A 16,183-nucleotide genomic window follows, 5' to 3' on the forward strand; every position below is an offset into this window, starting at 1 on the left:
CGATAACCTCTGCACCTTCTGTACAACCCACAATGCTCGCAAACGAAGATGTTTTCGAAACCCCGAATGACCCACTCGTGACGTCCGTTCGAAAGCAGATGCAAACACCTGAGGGTCAAGAAACGTTGCGAGATCAATTGGGTCCATTGAGCCAAAAGTATGTCGGGGCAGTTCTGAGCGGCGATCAAGAAAGCGGTATAGACTACGTGTACGGTGTTAAATTCACCAACGATGGAATGATGCTCGGTAATAAACGTTTTGACGTGAACTACGCGGACAAGATAATTATCGACGGCGTACGATACAATGGCACACCTGGTCTTTATGAGTTGATCTTTAAGAAATATCCCGATGACGATATCTACACGGAGGACGATATGCAAACATACAAGAGCATTCTGTTGATGACGAGTGTTCATAAACGCAATTATGATGCTGACGCTCAAATAAAGGGCAACGGGGGATACAAGTACACACATATAATCGGGCCGTTGATTTTGGGTAAAAAAGCTGGAAAAGATATACCGCGTGCCATGACATTAAACAACAACAAGATCGACTATGTTCATTGGGACGATCCCAACGAGCTCGTAGATTGTCTCCGATTGCTCAAAGCTTCGCGCCTAGCGGGTCACACCGGTCACGATAACGAGATCCTGTCGATTATCAAGAAACTTCGCGAGGCTGGACTTATTATAAATTAAATGGCGCGACAGCGATCCGTTCAATTAACATCGAAATGCCGATCAACAAGTTTGGTATATTGCTTGGAAGAGGCGGTGCGGAACCGTACTATCAATGGAGCAAATTATTCAGAAATTACGTGCGCGATAACGCTCTTTGCATGGTCGCCACCGACTTTGCCGCGAAATCGCGCAAGATTCGACGGATAGCGCCGCCTGTAGATGATGGCGATGCGACCAACAAACGCTACGTGCAGCAGAGCGTGCAAATTTTGAATGATTGACAGGATGAAATCAACAGAAAGATGGTTGCATTCCAGAATAATATGCAAATTACCCTAAACGAACTTCAAAAGATGATTCAAGATGTAATTGCGAATCATCGCGAATAGATAAGAATGCACATCTGATCTCTGCGTCAGTTGCACGCCATCGTCATAGCTGGTAAGATGCAATCAGCTGAGAAACGGCGGCTGGTGGAAGAATTACACGCTCCTGCGAGAAGAAATTTTTCGCGAAGACGCGTCACAGTGCGCGGATATGATGACCTGTGGCAGGCGGATGTGGTCGAGATGCGTTCATACACGCGATTCAACAGAGGCTACCACTACATACTCACCGTTTTTGACGTGCTGAGCAAGCACGACGCATGGGCCGTACCGCACAAGGCCAAGAGCGGACCCGAGGTTACTACGGCAATTGCAAAAATAATTCGAGACGGCGGAAGATGTCCGAAAAATCTGCAGACTGACAAGGGAAAAAAATTTTACAACGCCAACGTGCAGAAACTCTTGAAGAAACATAATATCAATCACTATTCGACCTATTCCGTAATGAAGGCATCGGTCGTCGAACGATTCAATCGCACGCTCAAGAACGACATGTGGAAAATGTTTACGCGCAATGGAAATTACAAATGGATCGACTCGCTGCCGAGTCTCGTATCGGATTACAACGCGCGAAAGCATCGAACTATCGGCATGCGACCCATCGATGTTATCCCCGCGATCGCCGACAAGCTCCTAAAAACGGTGTACAGCCATGTAAAGATCGCTGCTCCCGCGCGATTCAAAGTGGGCGACTCGGTACGCGTGAGTAAATTCAAGACAATCTTCGAGAAAGGATACACGCCAAATTGGACCACGAAGGTATTTAGAATCGTCAAAGTGCAGAAAACTAATCCCGTGACGTATCTGTTGGAAGATTCCTGCGGAAAACCCGTCGCCGGCGACTTCTACGAATACGAGTTACATCGCGTTGCTAATCCCAACGTGTATCTCGTTGAAAAAGTTTTGCGCAAAAAGGGGGATGAAGTTTATGTAAAGTGGATAGGATTTGGTAAGTCACACAATTCATGGATACACAAGAATAATGTATTGTTAAAATTTATTACAATATAAAAACATATTATACATATGAGTCATTTATTTTCCTAAATATCTAAATGTAATTACAATATATATTTACAATGATATTTTATAATGTCCCCATGGCAGCGTCTCGGTAGAACCGCGTATAATGTATCGCTTATCGTCGTACGGACTTAGAGCTATTTTCGTTTCGGACACGGTATACAGCTCGTGTTGTTTGGATCTTATGCAAGCCTGCTGTCGCGTCGTTTCAATTTCGTCGCGCAGACACCGCGTGTAATCGTCGAACGTTATCGACCTGGCTACGACGTTACTCTTAACACCTTTAACCTTTTTCGTATTTTTTTTACCGTCCACTCGCAAGGCGTACAACTTTGCTCTAAGCCCGACGAATTCGATCCTTATCGCACCGTTGTTTTCGTCTTTCATTAAGCCCGGTACTTTTTTATTGGCGAGTGGGATACCATACGCATTATCGATCGCATAATCGCTAGTGTCAAATCTATTAATGTGGCGCTTCATGATATCATACACATCGTCGCACTCGATGTGATAAATGAGACTGTCAGTATCGGTGTACGTGACTTTACACTTGTCGCGATACAGCGGTAACATGTAGGTACTCGTGATGAAATTCGTACAAACATGTCTTGGATATATCGAGGATGCACATACCCGCACGTAGATTGGTTTGTCGAATTTCACCTCGAGTTTTCGCATTTCTATTGCTATTAGATTCTCCGAAAAGACGCTTCGACTATGAAAATTTGGTTTCGCGATCATTGCCTCCGCGCCGTATCTACCCTCCCAATGAGTCACGAGTCGCACGTCAACGTGATTGCGCACATTCTCCACGGTTTTGCCAAACACTGCATTGTTCATCAATTTGTATAAATTTTTCTCGAAATCATTCTTGGCCAATGTTCTAAATTTCGTATTGAGGTCTATATAATCGCGAAGCCATGGAGATTGCGCGAATTTCAATATGCGGTGAATCTTTGATATACGGAGACCGTGACGAGTATACTGCTGCAGGTTGCGATAATGTATGACATAACGTTTCTTATCGTATAATGTTGCGAGGAGCTTGTCCTGCCGCTTGCCGGGTGGTTTATCGCGCGTCGGACAGAACGGTAGGTCAGTGTGCGCGTCGTGAAGATGTTGCGGATACTCCAAGTCGACTTCGAGAATGTATCCTATCGAAGAATCCAACGCGACATCCATAACATTAAAATCGGTTACGTCGTCGACCCATTTAAAATCTGCGTATGGCAATGGTTGACTCATTGCTCAGCCGTACAGGTTGTTTACGTCGAAATACATCAGGTACGACGACGGTTTCGATGGATCGTACGACTGCATGTACTTGTTGTTGGCCAGCACATATCTGTTTGAACATTGACTCAAACCGCCGCGTATACCGCGTTCGATAAACATGACCATGTCAATGTCGGTGAGCAATTCGAAATTGATACGCGTATGCTTCAACATAGCATCCCACGTAAAACCCGGTAGAGTATAATAATACGCCGGATCGAGTCTATAACTCGCGACGCAACTATCGCGAAAATTTTCAAAGATATCGGCCAACAGCAAAACATTGGTTTTAAGATATAAATCGCTGTAGTCACCGAGCGTTCGAATGGAAAACCGCTGCCAGACGTTGACGGCGTGCGCGTAATCGCTCTCGAATACGGTGTCACCTGTCAATGAACTGTAAAACGAGTCGCGCGGTGGTAAACACAAGTCCTCCAACTTTTCGACGCAATCAATGTACTCGTACGGAAATACACCTTTTCTTGTCAGCAAATCAAAATTTTCTGCAGATAATTTACAAAATTCGCGTTGCAATATTCGCAGTTTATCCTTGCTGAGATAAGATGCCAATTTGTCGAGATTAGCGGTGAGAAACTTGTATGAATCAATAAATCGCAATTTGACGCAAGCTTTCTTATCTTTATCTTCGGTGCTTTTAACGTTTTTTGTAAAAAAAATATATTTTTTTTTTGTAATTGGGAGTAAGTCTACATGTCCTTCGTACGCTGTTGCTATTTCCGTTATAATAAAATGTGCATCGTATCCCGATAAATAATGAAAAACTATGGGAATGCAATGCGAATCTTTGTAGTTCAGATTACAATTAGAATGCGCAGGACCTCTGTATCGGCCGGTCAGGTGACAATGGTCGCGTACTCGCACGTCGTCTGGCTCGAACGGTTTTTTGCACACGTGACAGTGCGTTGCGCTGTTAAATTTTTCTCACTCGTCTCGCGTGAAATCTGCCATGGGTATATTAGTAGACAAGATGGTCTTTACATTATGAGCTAAACGTCTTAGCTCCTCGGCGAACCACGCGACGCAATCCTTATCGCGACGAAACCGATACATTGATAACGACTCGTCGTACGAGCAACGCACGTAGTACCCTATCCTAAATACGCGATAATGCTGATATGTGTACCTGGACGTTTCCGGATCCGCTTCCATCTTCTCCAGGGTACATTCCAGGTCGGCGTATACAATAAACGGAACTCGTTCTTTCCTGTTGTGATTCTTAAAGGCCAACCACTTGTCGTTATCACTCGGTAACTTGATCGCGCAGTCGTCTATCTCCCGACAGTCGACGGTGTGGGCTTCCAATTTCTCGCTCGTGTAGAAATAATGCAAACATCTGTATATAATGAAATTTTTTTTATATCTTTCACGTATAAATTATTTTTATTATTTATTAGGATGTATACTCACCGATCGCAAAGGTATTTCCGACCATGGTGCCTGTTGATTTGCGAGCTCACAAGGCGGGATTGGTTCTTAATCCATGCAAAATGTCCCACGTTGTCGTCATGCACGTACAGCAGATTTACATGTCTATCCATCTTTCGGTCGGCGAGCCGTATTGGTAGGATAGCAAGTTCCTTGTTTTTTTTCTCGATGCTGTAGACGTTGATGGAGATGTTGTGATTTTCAAAATTTTTAATTTGATCCAACGTCATTGGAAACTCAATGTCCGTAAGATCTAGCACCGACGTGTATTGAGGGTACGACGATCCCGTTCTGCATGTCTTTGGGCTGGATGCAGAGCAGCCGTCACTGACCATGCGAAACATGCATTGTCCTCTGATCGCACGTTTATCACCGCCTTCTTCTTTTTAATTTCTTGCGGTATTTCCACAAAACACCCCGCGTGTAATGGATTGTACTTGTTCACATTTACCGTTAAATTGAGTATACGCGACAACGCCCATCCGCTATCACGTTCCTGGAATTCCTCCAGCTTTGCTAAGTTAGGCTCGATGACATGTCGCTTGTACCACTCACACAGATCGGACTCATGAAAGAGTTCACAGTTTCTCGTTGCGATACTTTTATTCGCGCGTTTGTCACCCGCAACAAATTCACCATTAAATGTTTATTTTTACATTGTCATGTCGTTGCATGACGTTCCGCACACGATCGAGTACAAAGTCTCCCGCATCTTTGAGAAATTGACGAGGGTCGATGTGTTTGGAATTTATTACCGCACCAGTCAGTATACGGCTTTCAAAAACCGTATCTATCTCGCGCCATCTGAGTCCTGTTTCACTCGCACTGTATTTGGCACTCACATGCACGAAACGTTGACATACCGAATCTTTCAAACCTTCGAGTCGTGCGATACAAGCGACCAACGACTGTTTGAGACCGATCGATGACTCTTTATGACTCTTTATGACCCTTTAAGATCGATCGATAATCGTGGCCGTTTAATTCGGCTTTGTTCTTCCAACGATTCGATAAACTCGTCGCATCGTTGCTCCCACGCGGCAAAGTCTTCCCGCTTTAAAAGGGTGGATTGCTCCAACAACTCTTGCTCCATGTTATTGCACGATCCTCTTTCTAACACTATTTGTTGTACTTACGACTTCCAATTCTCGACTACTGAGCGTATCCCCAGATTATTCATTTTATATTCTACTAATGATGTATCGTTTGCTTTTTATCATATCTAATTTCATCGTGTTCTCAGCAGCCGTATATCGACGCTATTTGCAAAATTTGCAGTTTTGCACGTGTTCGATGAAATCATAGCGAGACACGTATGTTCTTGAAAATGATATCGCGCCATTGACTTTCGGTGGTTTGATCTGTATCAATGCAGCAGTTGTACATCGGCGCTATTTGCAAAATTTGCAGTTTTTCACGTGTTCGATAACATCATCGCCAGACACGTCGCGACATGTTCTTGAAAACAATAACGCTCCATTGACTTATGCGAAATTGCAAAATTTTGCAGTTTTGCACGTGTTCGATGAAATCATCGCGAGACACGTATGTTTTTGACAAATATATCACATTTAACATATATGTGGATTGTGGTGGTGGTGGTCACACTGCAGCAGCGACGCTTGGCTGAAATGCAATCTTGCATTTTTAAGATCGCAGAAAAAAATATCTGCGAGGATTCTAGAGCGCAGTCGAGAGTTTGAAACGGTTTAAGCACGTTGACACTGTGTGAAAAAATATGGACAACGCGGGAACAGATAAACGTTTTGACGCGATGAACAGATATTGTTCATCGATGGTGCATAATCTTCGCGGTCGAGAACTAGGGTTTCAAAACGTGCTCACTCGCACTAACAAGTGGTGTCCTAAACATCATGCATCGCAGAGATGTCATATTACTGATATACGTGCTGTGCATTCAATTTGGCCTATTAACTTTCAGATTATTATATGACGCGACATAATTGACGATTATTAGGTATCGCGATACAAGCCTGAAAATGATGAGTATGGCGATGATATAAATAAAGGCCATCGAAAAAAAGAATACTTATGGGAACCGCGCCCACAACCGAAATGTTTTTTGGATCATGACTATGCACGTCCAAAGGTTTATGAATTTTTCCCTGAAACGCAAACAGCAATCCGTTCCGAGGAGTGGTGCCCTAAACATCTTATCATAGAGCCTATTTAGATTTGGGGATGGGGCATTAATTCATTTAGTCCTACACGCGAGAGGTAATGTGTGACAAAGTGCAGTGAAATGTAATGTAAAGTTATTTTTAATATATTTTTTTCTGTTTAGCCCTTGTACGTACATTTGGTGTTTGTGTTGCAATTGAAGTAGTGTACTCGCAGCAGCAGCCTTACATCGGCGCAATTTGCAAGATTTGCAGTTTTGTGTATGTATAAATAGTCTACGAGGATTTTGGCGCGCGCAGTCAAGAGTGTGATACGGTTCGAGTACGTCGCAAACAGCTTCCAGATACGATGAACATTCACGGTGCGAACTACTACGTTCCGATTCAGGATGAAACGTGCGAGAAACAGCACAATGAGTAAGTACCACTAATTTTTGTATATACTTGTGCAAAAAAAACTTTTATAAACGTAATTGTATTTTTTTTTCAGTTTTGATAAACCCCGTTATACGGCACGTATTTTGGGAAGAAGATTTGCCTTGACATCGACAGCATATAAATTTTTGGATGTTGAAATCAATGCTGGACCTATGTCCTCTGTGGATGTACTTATTGGCGATAACCGAGGCAATCGGATAATTCTGCCTCATGCAACGTGGGTGACATTTATCGAAAAACGTTCAGATATTCAGCGTCTCGTGCAGTCATCGGCGCCATCATCGCTAGCGTTTCGAGATCTGGAGTTCGTTAAAATACGTGACGCAGATATTGTAAAATTGACATTGTGCGACACTAGCCTGTACATGAAACCGTCAACCGTACTCTTCCTGTTCGAACTAGAACATTGCGTCGAAGATGCGTATTTTCAACTATGCCAAAATGTTCATGGCGTAAGTGAAAAATTTAAACAATTTGTAACAATTTTATGCCAAAACTGTATCACCGATAAATGTAATGCAGTTAGAATCTTGCGTGAATTTTATAATAAAAATTCGATTATTGATTGTGAACTGTTGGCGTATGCTGCAGATAATATTATATACACGATGCATTACATGAAAAATAAATGTATATTAAAATGCATATCACTGTATCTAAAATTATTTTTCCTTCTGTCTACCGTTCCCTTGTCCACCGTCAGCGGTTTAGCATTACAAAACTCTCGATAAAAATGCGTGTGCCGCACTCGTTGCGCGATCATTAAACGTTTTCTCTCATCCGTCTCATATAAATTATTAAATATTCTTCCTCTTATTTCAAATAAAAAAAAATCACTTAAAATAATATAAAAAATGATCTAACTATAATGGGTGATGGGAGCGAGAGGGACCGCGCGCGAACGAAAGAAAGAGACCGCGCGAACGAGAAGACGCGCGCGACCGGGGGACGGGAGCGCGAGAAAACATCTACCCCTCGTAGATAACGCGAGCGGGAGCGTGCCGTGTGACGTCACGCGGACCGACGTGGCCGTTGCACGCGGACTCCGCGGCGCGGCGAAACGCGAACGCGGGCCCCCTCCACCGCGGCGCCCAAAATCGCGGGCCCCCTGCCCGCGGCGCCCGAAAACGCGGTACCCCCTACCCCGCGGCGCCGGAAAACGCGGTACCCCCCTCTCCCTCCCCGCGACGCCGGAAAACGCGGTACCCCCCTTCCCCGCGACGCTCGAAAACGCGGTACTTCACCCTCCCCCGCGACGCCCGAAAACGCGGTACCCCCCCGCGGTACCCCCCGCCCCTCACTCGCCCCTCATTGCCCTCGAGGTAGAACTCCCATAGCTTACCTACTCTTTTGGCTCCTTCTCCGCCTCCATATAGCCAAAGTTTAATACTTAGGCGTTTACAGTTTGACTATTTTAGTTCGAGTAATGTCGAATTCAGGTTATTACAAAAACTTAAATTAGGCAGAATTTTTCGAAAAAAATCTTGCCATGTTCCAAAAAATCTTAAAAATTTTGTAATTTTTAAAAGAATTTTTATAAATTTTGTTTTTAATTTTTTAAAATAGCAAATTTTACAAAAAATGATTTTTTCCTATTTAACATTGTGCGCGAATAAGCAAAAGAATTAGAGTTTGCAGGATATTTAATGTCTATACAGAATTTTATAAACGAAAAGTCTATAATTAAAATTAAGAATATTTACAAGTTATTTACAGTAAGTTTTATTTCGTGACTGAAAGAACTGGTGCAGGCGAATGCGCGCAGAAAAGGCAGTTTAACAAGTTCGATTATCGCGAGCACCGAAATGAAGGCTCGAAGGCAGGGACTCGAAGCCGATCGACAGAATATACCGAGCACATCAGCACGGAATCGCACACTCTCTAATACAGAATCGTAATATAGAATCGTTCACTATTAACTCGGTGTACTGCTATCGAGTGCAAATCGCGCGCGGAGGTCAGGTGCTTTATTACCGCGAACTCCGGACCCCCGGTAACGAACAGAAGAATCTGCTGAGCCAATCGGATGCCGACATTCCGAGAAAGCAGTTGATTTGAAAAATGTCAAACGACTCAGCTGATCTCGAGGTCGGCAACCGATCAGTTGTTTTCGCCGAATCTTTTGCTTTGTTCCGGGTGTTTACCTCGCGCACTGAGGCCCCGAGACAAAAGAAGAGATGAGGCACAAGCAAAAACAAGACAGTTTTTTTGTCTCTCGCAAGTTCTATGAAACGACCTGCAAGTTCTAAGAAACGACCTGCTTATTTCTGGAATAAGTTTAGAATTTATAAATAAGCTTATATATAGAGTTAAATTTAGCTTTCAAATTAAAGTCGTTTCCGGGAATAATTTAGGAACAATTTTACGGGTTTTATAGATTTAATGCGTTCGATCCCGAACAAACATCTTATAACACAACTTTACACTATCTAAAAATTAAATTGAATATGTACATCATGTAATTCATTTTAAACTGAACAAATTTTATTCAAACCGTTTTTCGATAGAATTGAACATTTCTAAGGTAAAAGGATAAAGAATTTTACTTTATATACCCCAAGGGGCCTTAAAGGGCATTTTGAAGGGACGTACCCAACCCTAACCTCTAATTCATCCACTACCTTACTGTTTCCTTTTTTGGACCAACGGTTTAACGTCTCTTCCAAAAGACGGAGCCCAGTTTTTTCCGTATCTTGCACGGAGGGGCGCGGTTTTTTCGGAAAAAAACTTTTCCATGATTCATGGCACTAGTGGACTCGAACCTGGTTCCTCAGATTACGAGTCTGGCGCTCTATCACTAGACCACACCACCGCCCTTACATACATTTCTAAGGTATTATTGTTTTAAAAAGTAGAGTTACCGAAAAATTCAATTTTTACAAAAATTACACTCGGAAATATTGATCGTAGGCCTAAACAAAAAAATACGTGTCTTCTCTTTTTCAGAATATTTCTCGAAAAAAAATTGTCAAAATTATTGCAGTAGATCAGGGTGAAAATGTGAAAATTTCAGCGAGAAAACCGCATATACAAAGTGAAGCATTTAAAATGTTTATAAACCGTTATCTCTGAAAATATGCATTACACCAAGATATGTCTTAGATAAAAGTTGAAGGGTTGCAAGGGGTACATAATAATATTTGTTTAACTTTGAGTGTAGGCGTCAAGATCATGTAAAGGTTACTTTCAACTTTTTAAATAGAAATTTTCTATTTTTTATTACTTCGCCTTTTTTTATTAATTAATTTGAACAATTTTTGTCTGAAACATTTTTTATTTGCCAAATATTTTTTTTTGTATTCAAGGAAAACTTGGTAGATTTTTCAATATTTAACTTACGATATTTCGATAATTGTTTGTCAAAGGAAAAAGTGGTACACGACTTTTTGACTTGATTTGATCTCAAGAATATGCTGTTACAATAGCGCTGTTATTTTTGTAAACACTTGTGTATACATGAGTGAAATCTCCTTAGAGCTTTCATGTAATGAATACTATTATTATATTGTTATTTATAGTAGATATACAAGTAGTATTATAGGGCGGCAGTGTGGTCTAGTGGTAGAGCGCCAGACTCGTAATCTGAGGAACCAGGTTCGAGTCCACTAGAGCCATGTAAACATGAAATGTTTTTCTGATAGCTGCGCCCCTCCGTGCAAAATAGGCTCTTGTGCGGAGAAAACTGGTCTCCGTCTTTCGGAAAGAGACGTTAAGCAGTTGGTCCAAAGGGTTAAAATGAGAGGAGAAGGATAGTATTGGTAGTAGATTGCGAACCCTACGGGGATATGCAATAAATTACGAATTTTACAGGAATATACAATAAGTAGTATTATAATTACCCCACACCAGCACATTCGGGTAACGTTCGAACCCAAATCGTTCGGAAACAGTTCGGATGTCCACCATGAGAACGTTCCTCTGACGTTTATATAGACCGTTCATTCATAACGTTCAGAGAACGTGTTGACGTTTACGGAATATTCGAATAGTATTGTTATCAAGTTATAAATTAATAAAAATAATTTTTAAAGCGAAAGTACATTCGTAATTCGCCAACAATATAATAAACAATTAGAATTCATTTAATGTCTTGACGATTAATCGGACCAAAACCAATGGTCGAACCGTCACGATGATTATCCGCCAATTGTAGTCGATTAAATGAATTCTAATTGTTTATTATATTGTTGGCGAATTACGAATGTACTTTTGGTTTGATTATACATCGCGACTTAACTTAAATTATATTATCAATGTCTCCATCTTATTATTGTTTAATGTGTTATTGCGATAAATATTGCCACGTGCTTTAGTGGTCGAATTGGTACGACGCTCTACATGGAATGAGGGAGGTTCCAGGTTTGAACCCTAGCTAATGGTAATATTTTTCACACTAAATTTAATAATTTAATTTAATTTAAATTATTTAAAAAAACAAAACTTCCGAAAACGTCCGTGCTTCGATTTAAGTCAAACTTTATAAATAGGTTTTTTTTAATAAAAAAGACATATACCAAAAAGATTTTTAGCGACTTAAAAATTAAGTAACTTTTTTAACATTTTTAATCTACTGCCTCCACGCATACACTTTCCATGCGTGGAACTTGTCTCGCGTGGAAAGTGTATGCGTGGAGGCAGTAGGTTAAACATGTTAAAAAAGTTACTTAACTTTTGAATCGCTAAAAATCCTGCTGGTATATGGGTAAATATTTCCTTTACACAGCCAACCCCGATGATCTTGACCTTGGCGTATGTTGTAAAGGACATGACCCTGAATAACTTTTCCTTATAACTTAATTGTTGCTTATTGGTTATTTAAAAGTTATGAACAAAAAAAGTTATAGTAAATATACGAATTTATGTCACTACTAAGGGAGGTAATTTATTGACATGTGTGCTGATATGTGTATAGACAGTACACATGTAAGGGGGGGGGGGCGAGGGGTAGACCTCGATTTGCGTGGAAAGTTGAAAACCCGAACTGTACAATGATAGACCTTGTTTGTAACATAGTTGCACATTTATTATCCCAGTAAAAGATCGTACTGCAAATACATTAATTACAATCATTCAGCAACGTATTAAACTTGGCATAATAATCTATAGGGACTGTTGGAAAGGATACAGATCTTTGAATGATTTTAATTGCATACATCAGACTGTGATTCATTCTGATTCTGTGTCAGGGGTATACACAAAATATAGAACGATTATGACGCGATATGCGAGCGTGCTTTGCCTCGTTTTGGCATAAAACAAGAATATTATATAAATTGCATAGTTGAATTTTTGTTTGAAAAAGTATCATTTTAATAAAAGAATACCGCAATTTTTTAAAATAATAGCTTCTTTATATCCATTAACTAATGTATCAATTACTAAATGAATAAATTGTGACATATTCTTGATAAAATTGCACAATGCTTTCGATTTTTCATGCGAACCGAGGTCCACCCCCATCTCCCCTGCTTACGGGGGAGGAGCTACCGCCCCTCCCCCGCTTACATGTACACTGTCTATATAGTCCAGTCAAAATACGATTAGACCTAGAAAAAATTGCAACACAAGGTTTTATTACGTCATTGTGTTCAGAAAAATATACTGAACAACATATTCAAATTCCGCTATTTTCCGCTATCCCTAAGTATGTTTTTTATTAACAATTTATAAACAAATTTGTTTTTCTCCACAAATACGATGAATTTTGAAATTTTTGTAGAGATTAAAGTTGTAGAATAGACAAATATCTACAAAAAATGTTCTTATGAATTTTTTGAAATATTTCATATTATTTGAGATATTTGCAACAAGAGCTACTAGGCTACGCGCGGAGCGGAGCGGAGAGTTCTAACACGCACACGGCAGTCTCTACCGGTCGCTGCTAGTTCTCTCGGTTCTACAAGGAACTTGAGTTGGTTCTCGATACTAATATATGTGTCTATATACTAGTATACTGGACTAATACACATATATCAGCAAATTACATCCTTTAGCACTGACACAAACTTGTAAATTTTTTAAGTTTTTTGTTTATAACTTTTAAATAAGCAGTGAGCGACGATTAAATTATAAGAAAAAGTTACTCAGGGTCATGTCCTTGACAACATATGTCAAGGTCAAGGTCATCGGAGCTGTATAAAAGGAAATATTTACTCAGGACTTTATTTTATTTTTTAATGTACTAGACATCACAGACGCGCGCTACGCGCGCGCTATTTAGCAACAGATACACAACTGTCAAAACTACGCTATGACAGTCGCTCATGAAGTTAGCGCAGCGACAGAATCAATCAGCATCGCGGAAAAGAGTCAACAATAAACTTCGAGAAGACTTCGAGAGATGCGAGTATCGATTTAACATGCCTTTTTTTAGATAAGACCATATGAAAAAGGAGAAAAAAAGAGAAAAGAAAAGCTATCAAAAACTTCTAAAAAAAAGAAAAACTATTAAAACAATTTATTTCACAAGCCACTATTGTCAAGCATCTCACAAGCTCGCTTCTTATGCTAACGCGTGAAGATTTTTGATTACGAGAAATACTGGTGCGTAGTAGCCCCGTAGTGGCAACGTGCGTTACTAGCGCTTGCGGTCGCGGAGCGCTCTTGCGTCTTCGCGTTTATCGTGAATTATCAATTGTTGTAATGGACAATTTGATCATGCATGTTTTTTTTGTTGAAAGCAGCAATTTTATCATTTATTATATGTAGTTGACAAACGATTGGCTGGTCTCGCAACGTTCCGACGGCGTGCCAGATGACCCAGCATCGCGGCTCGGCAATTTTCATTCGGTTGGTTTAGAGGACAGGCAATTACGCGCGATTCAAATGAGAATTTGTTCGCACATCGTTCGTGTGCTAGTGGGGTAATGTATATAAATATATTATTATATTACGTTACATTATATTACCTGAGCCATACGACAGAGAGAAAGTGCTTCTTTTAACTTCTTGTTCGATATGTGTTCGTGAAAACTTGTAAAGAGATTGTAAAAAGATGAAGCTACTATAGCACCATCTCCACGTCTCACCATGACCATGCCATTACGGACACTCACAATGTTAGGCTGTTTTCCAAATTCACTGTATAAAGATATTTGTGAATTATGAAAATAGAATTATTTATAATATTAAAAAATACATATTACACAAAAATTGAATTACGTAAAAGAATTAAATACAATATTACATATAATTAATAAGTAATAAATAAGTAAATAAATGTTTAAGGATCAATATCTATGCAAAGAGGTTATAATCTAAAAATCGAGTGCACATTCTAGTTAGTACAATATGTAATCTTAAAAATTAAAAAAATTTAGTATATAATGATCACAACTATCACTAAAAAAGATTGTCTTTAAAATAATCAAAGAAAAGATATGCTTAATATAATAATATTTGATAATTCAGAGACACACATATTAAAATTACGTTTTTGATGTTCTAATAGTCATAAATTTAATGTTATGCAATATATGTATAAATATATCATTTATATTTAGCAATTTGTTAGCAATACCTGTTTTCTTTATCAATTCTTGTTCGTCGTATTACTTTGCGATCACTATAATGAACACAATTAGGACATAGCCATACTGACAGATTCGCATCCAACATTGCAGCTAATACATTTGCATCAGTGGCCCATGCAATATTTTGTGCCATTGTAGCTAAAACATATAATTAATAGAAATATTTATTGTTACAATAAGACATAGTTTTGCATGTATTAATAAAAGAATTTGGTGGAAACAGCGATTCCGCCAGCAGATAAGAGCGCCAAGATGTACGGTCAGAACGATATGGTATTAAGGACAAGAGAGTTGTGCTAACAATAAATCAATAAAAGTATTTCCCGCCATTAACGACTAGAATAGTAGCTGGCGAGGCACGAAGGAGAGTCCCGAACAAGCTATTGTAAAGACGGCATCTTATTATATATCGTTAAAAGTCATTAGAATAAAAATTCTAAGTCACACCAAGGAATACTATACCACTGATTAACATAACCTGTTATGTTAACCCGTACTCCTAGGAGTTAGGAACTGTGCCTAATATCGCCCTTGTTCCTAATTCCGCACTCTACTCTATTGCATGAGACCCAGATAACTGGACCTCGTTTTCTCTGCTTCTCTAGGAGTCGGAGTGCTTCTTCATTCAAGACTAGCGGATCGGGAAGGTAGCTGGCTCAAGATAAAGTGATTTTTTCGGCGCGGAATTACGGTTCCCGGCCACGCTCTCACGCTCGGCGGAGATCGGCTTCCGTCGGCGCTCGTCGGAGCGGGGATTATCGGTGCGGCGAGCCGTTGATGACGCGCGCACATGATTTCTTTGATGGAATTAAAAATGTGGGCGCACCGCGCTATCTTCGCCCGACTAATGTTCGATCGGGCGGCACCCGACCGGTGTTTGCCGCGAATGGATGCATTTACAGGGTGCATGGTTACAACCTTCCTTAAGACCAGATCCGCGGTCAACGCTTTAGTTTCTCACCCTCAACTTAAACAGAAAAATCTCATTGCATTTATCCTTCTTTTCTGTATGTCGCGTAAAGATATTAACTTTCAAGATTGTAGGTGCGAAATAAATTGCAGAGTTCACTTAACCGATGAGGACAGACCATCTTAATACTAATACTAGTAACAAGTTTAAGTCATCTAAAACAATTTCGATTTTATTTAAAAGACAATGCTTTTCTGAGAAAGTTACCACATGTATAAGAAATGCTGACAACCTGTTTTTGATGTAAAAAATTAATTGATTGGTATAAAGAAAGAACTGACTTTGA

At 40.1% G+C, this 16,183-nt stretch overlaps 1 protein-coding gene across 1 annotated transcript; it reads right to left on the bottom strand.

Annotated features, from left to right (window-relative positions):
- Nucleotides 1–12,935: 12,935 nt before the first annotated feature.
- On the bottom strand, nt 12,936–15,062 carry LOC112467147 (intraflagellar transport protein 80 homolog). The gene is made up of 3 exons (XM_025035629.1): nt 14,915–15,062; nt 14,304–14,475; nt 12,936–12,941 (listed from the first exon to the last, which is right to left on the bottom strand). The coding sequence occupies exons 1-3, from the start codon at nt 15,058–15,060 to the stop codon at nt 12,936–12,938; spliced, it is 324 nt and encodes a 107-aa protein (XP_024891397.1). The 5' UTR covers nt 15,061–15,062.
- Nucleotides 15,063–16,183: the final 1,121 nt, after the last annotated feature.

Source organism: Temnothorax curvispinosus, unplaced genomic scaffold (genome assembly GCF_003070985.1).
Source record: "Temnothorax curvispinosus isolate PA1 unplaced genomic scaffold, ASM307098v1 QBEX01016938.1, whole genome shotgun sequence".
NCBI classification, from domain to species: domain Eukaryota; kingdom Metazoa; phylum Arthropoda; class Insecta; order Hymenoptera; family Formicidae; genus Temnothorax; species Temnothorax curvispinosus.

Excerpts from the sequence above, each read along its gene's own strand:
- LOC112467147 (XM_025035629.1), bottom strand. The coding sequence starts at position 15,060 with ATGGCACAAAATATTGCATGGGCCACTGATGCAAATGTATTAGCTGCA. Across the intron at positions 14,476-14,914 it reads AGAATTGATAAAGAAAACAG|TGAATTTGGAAAACAGCCTA; the intron begins GTATTGCTAACA and ends ATCTTTATACAG.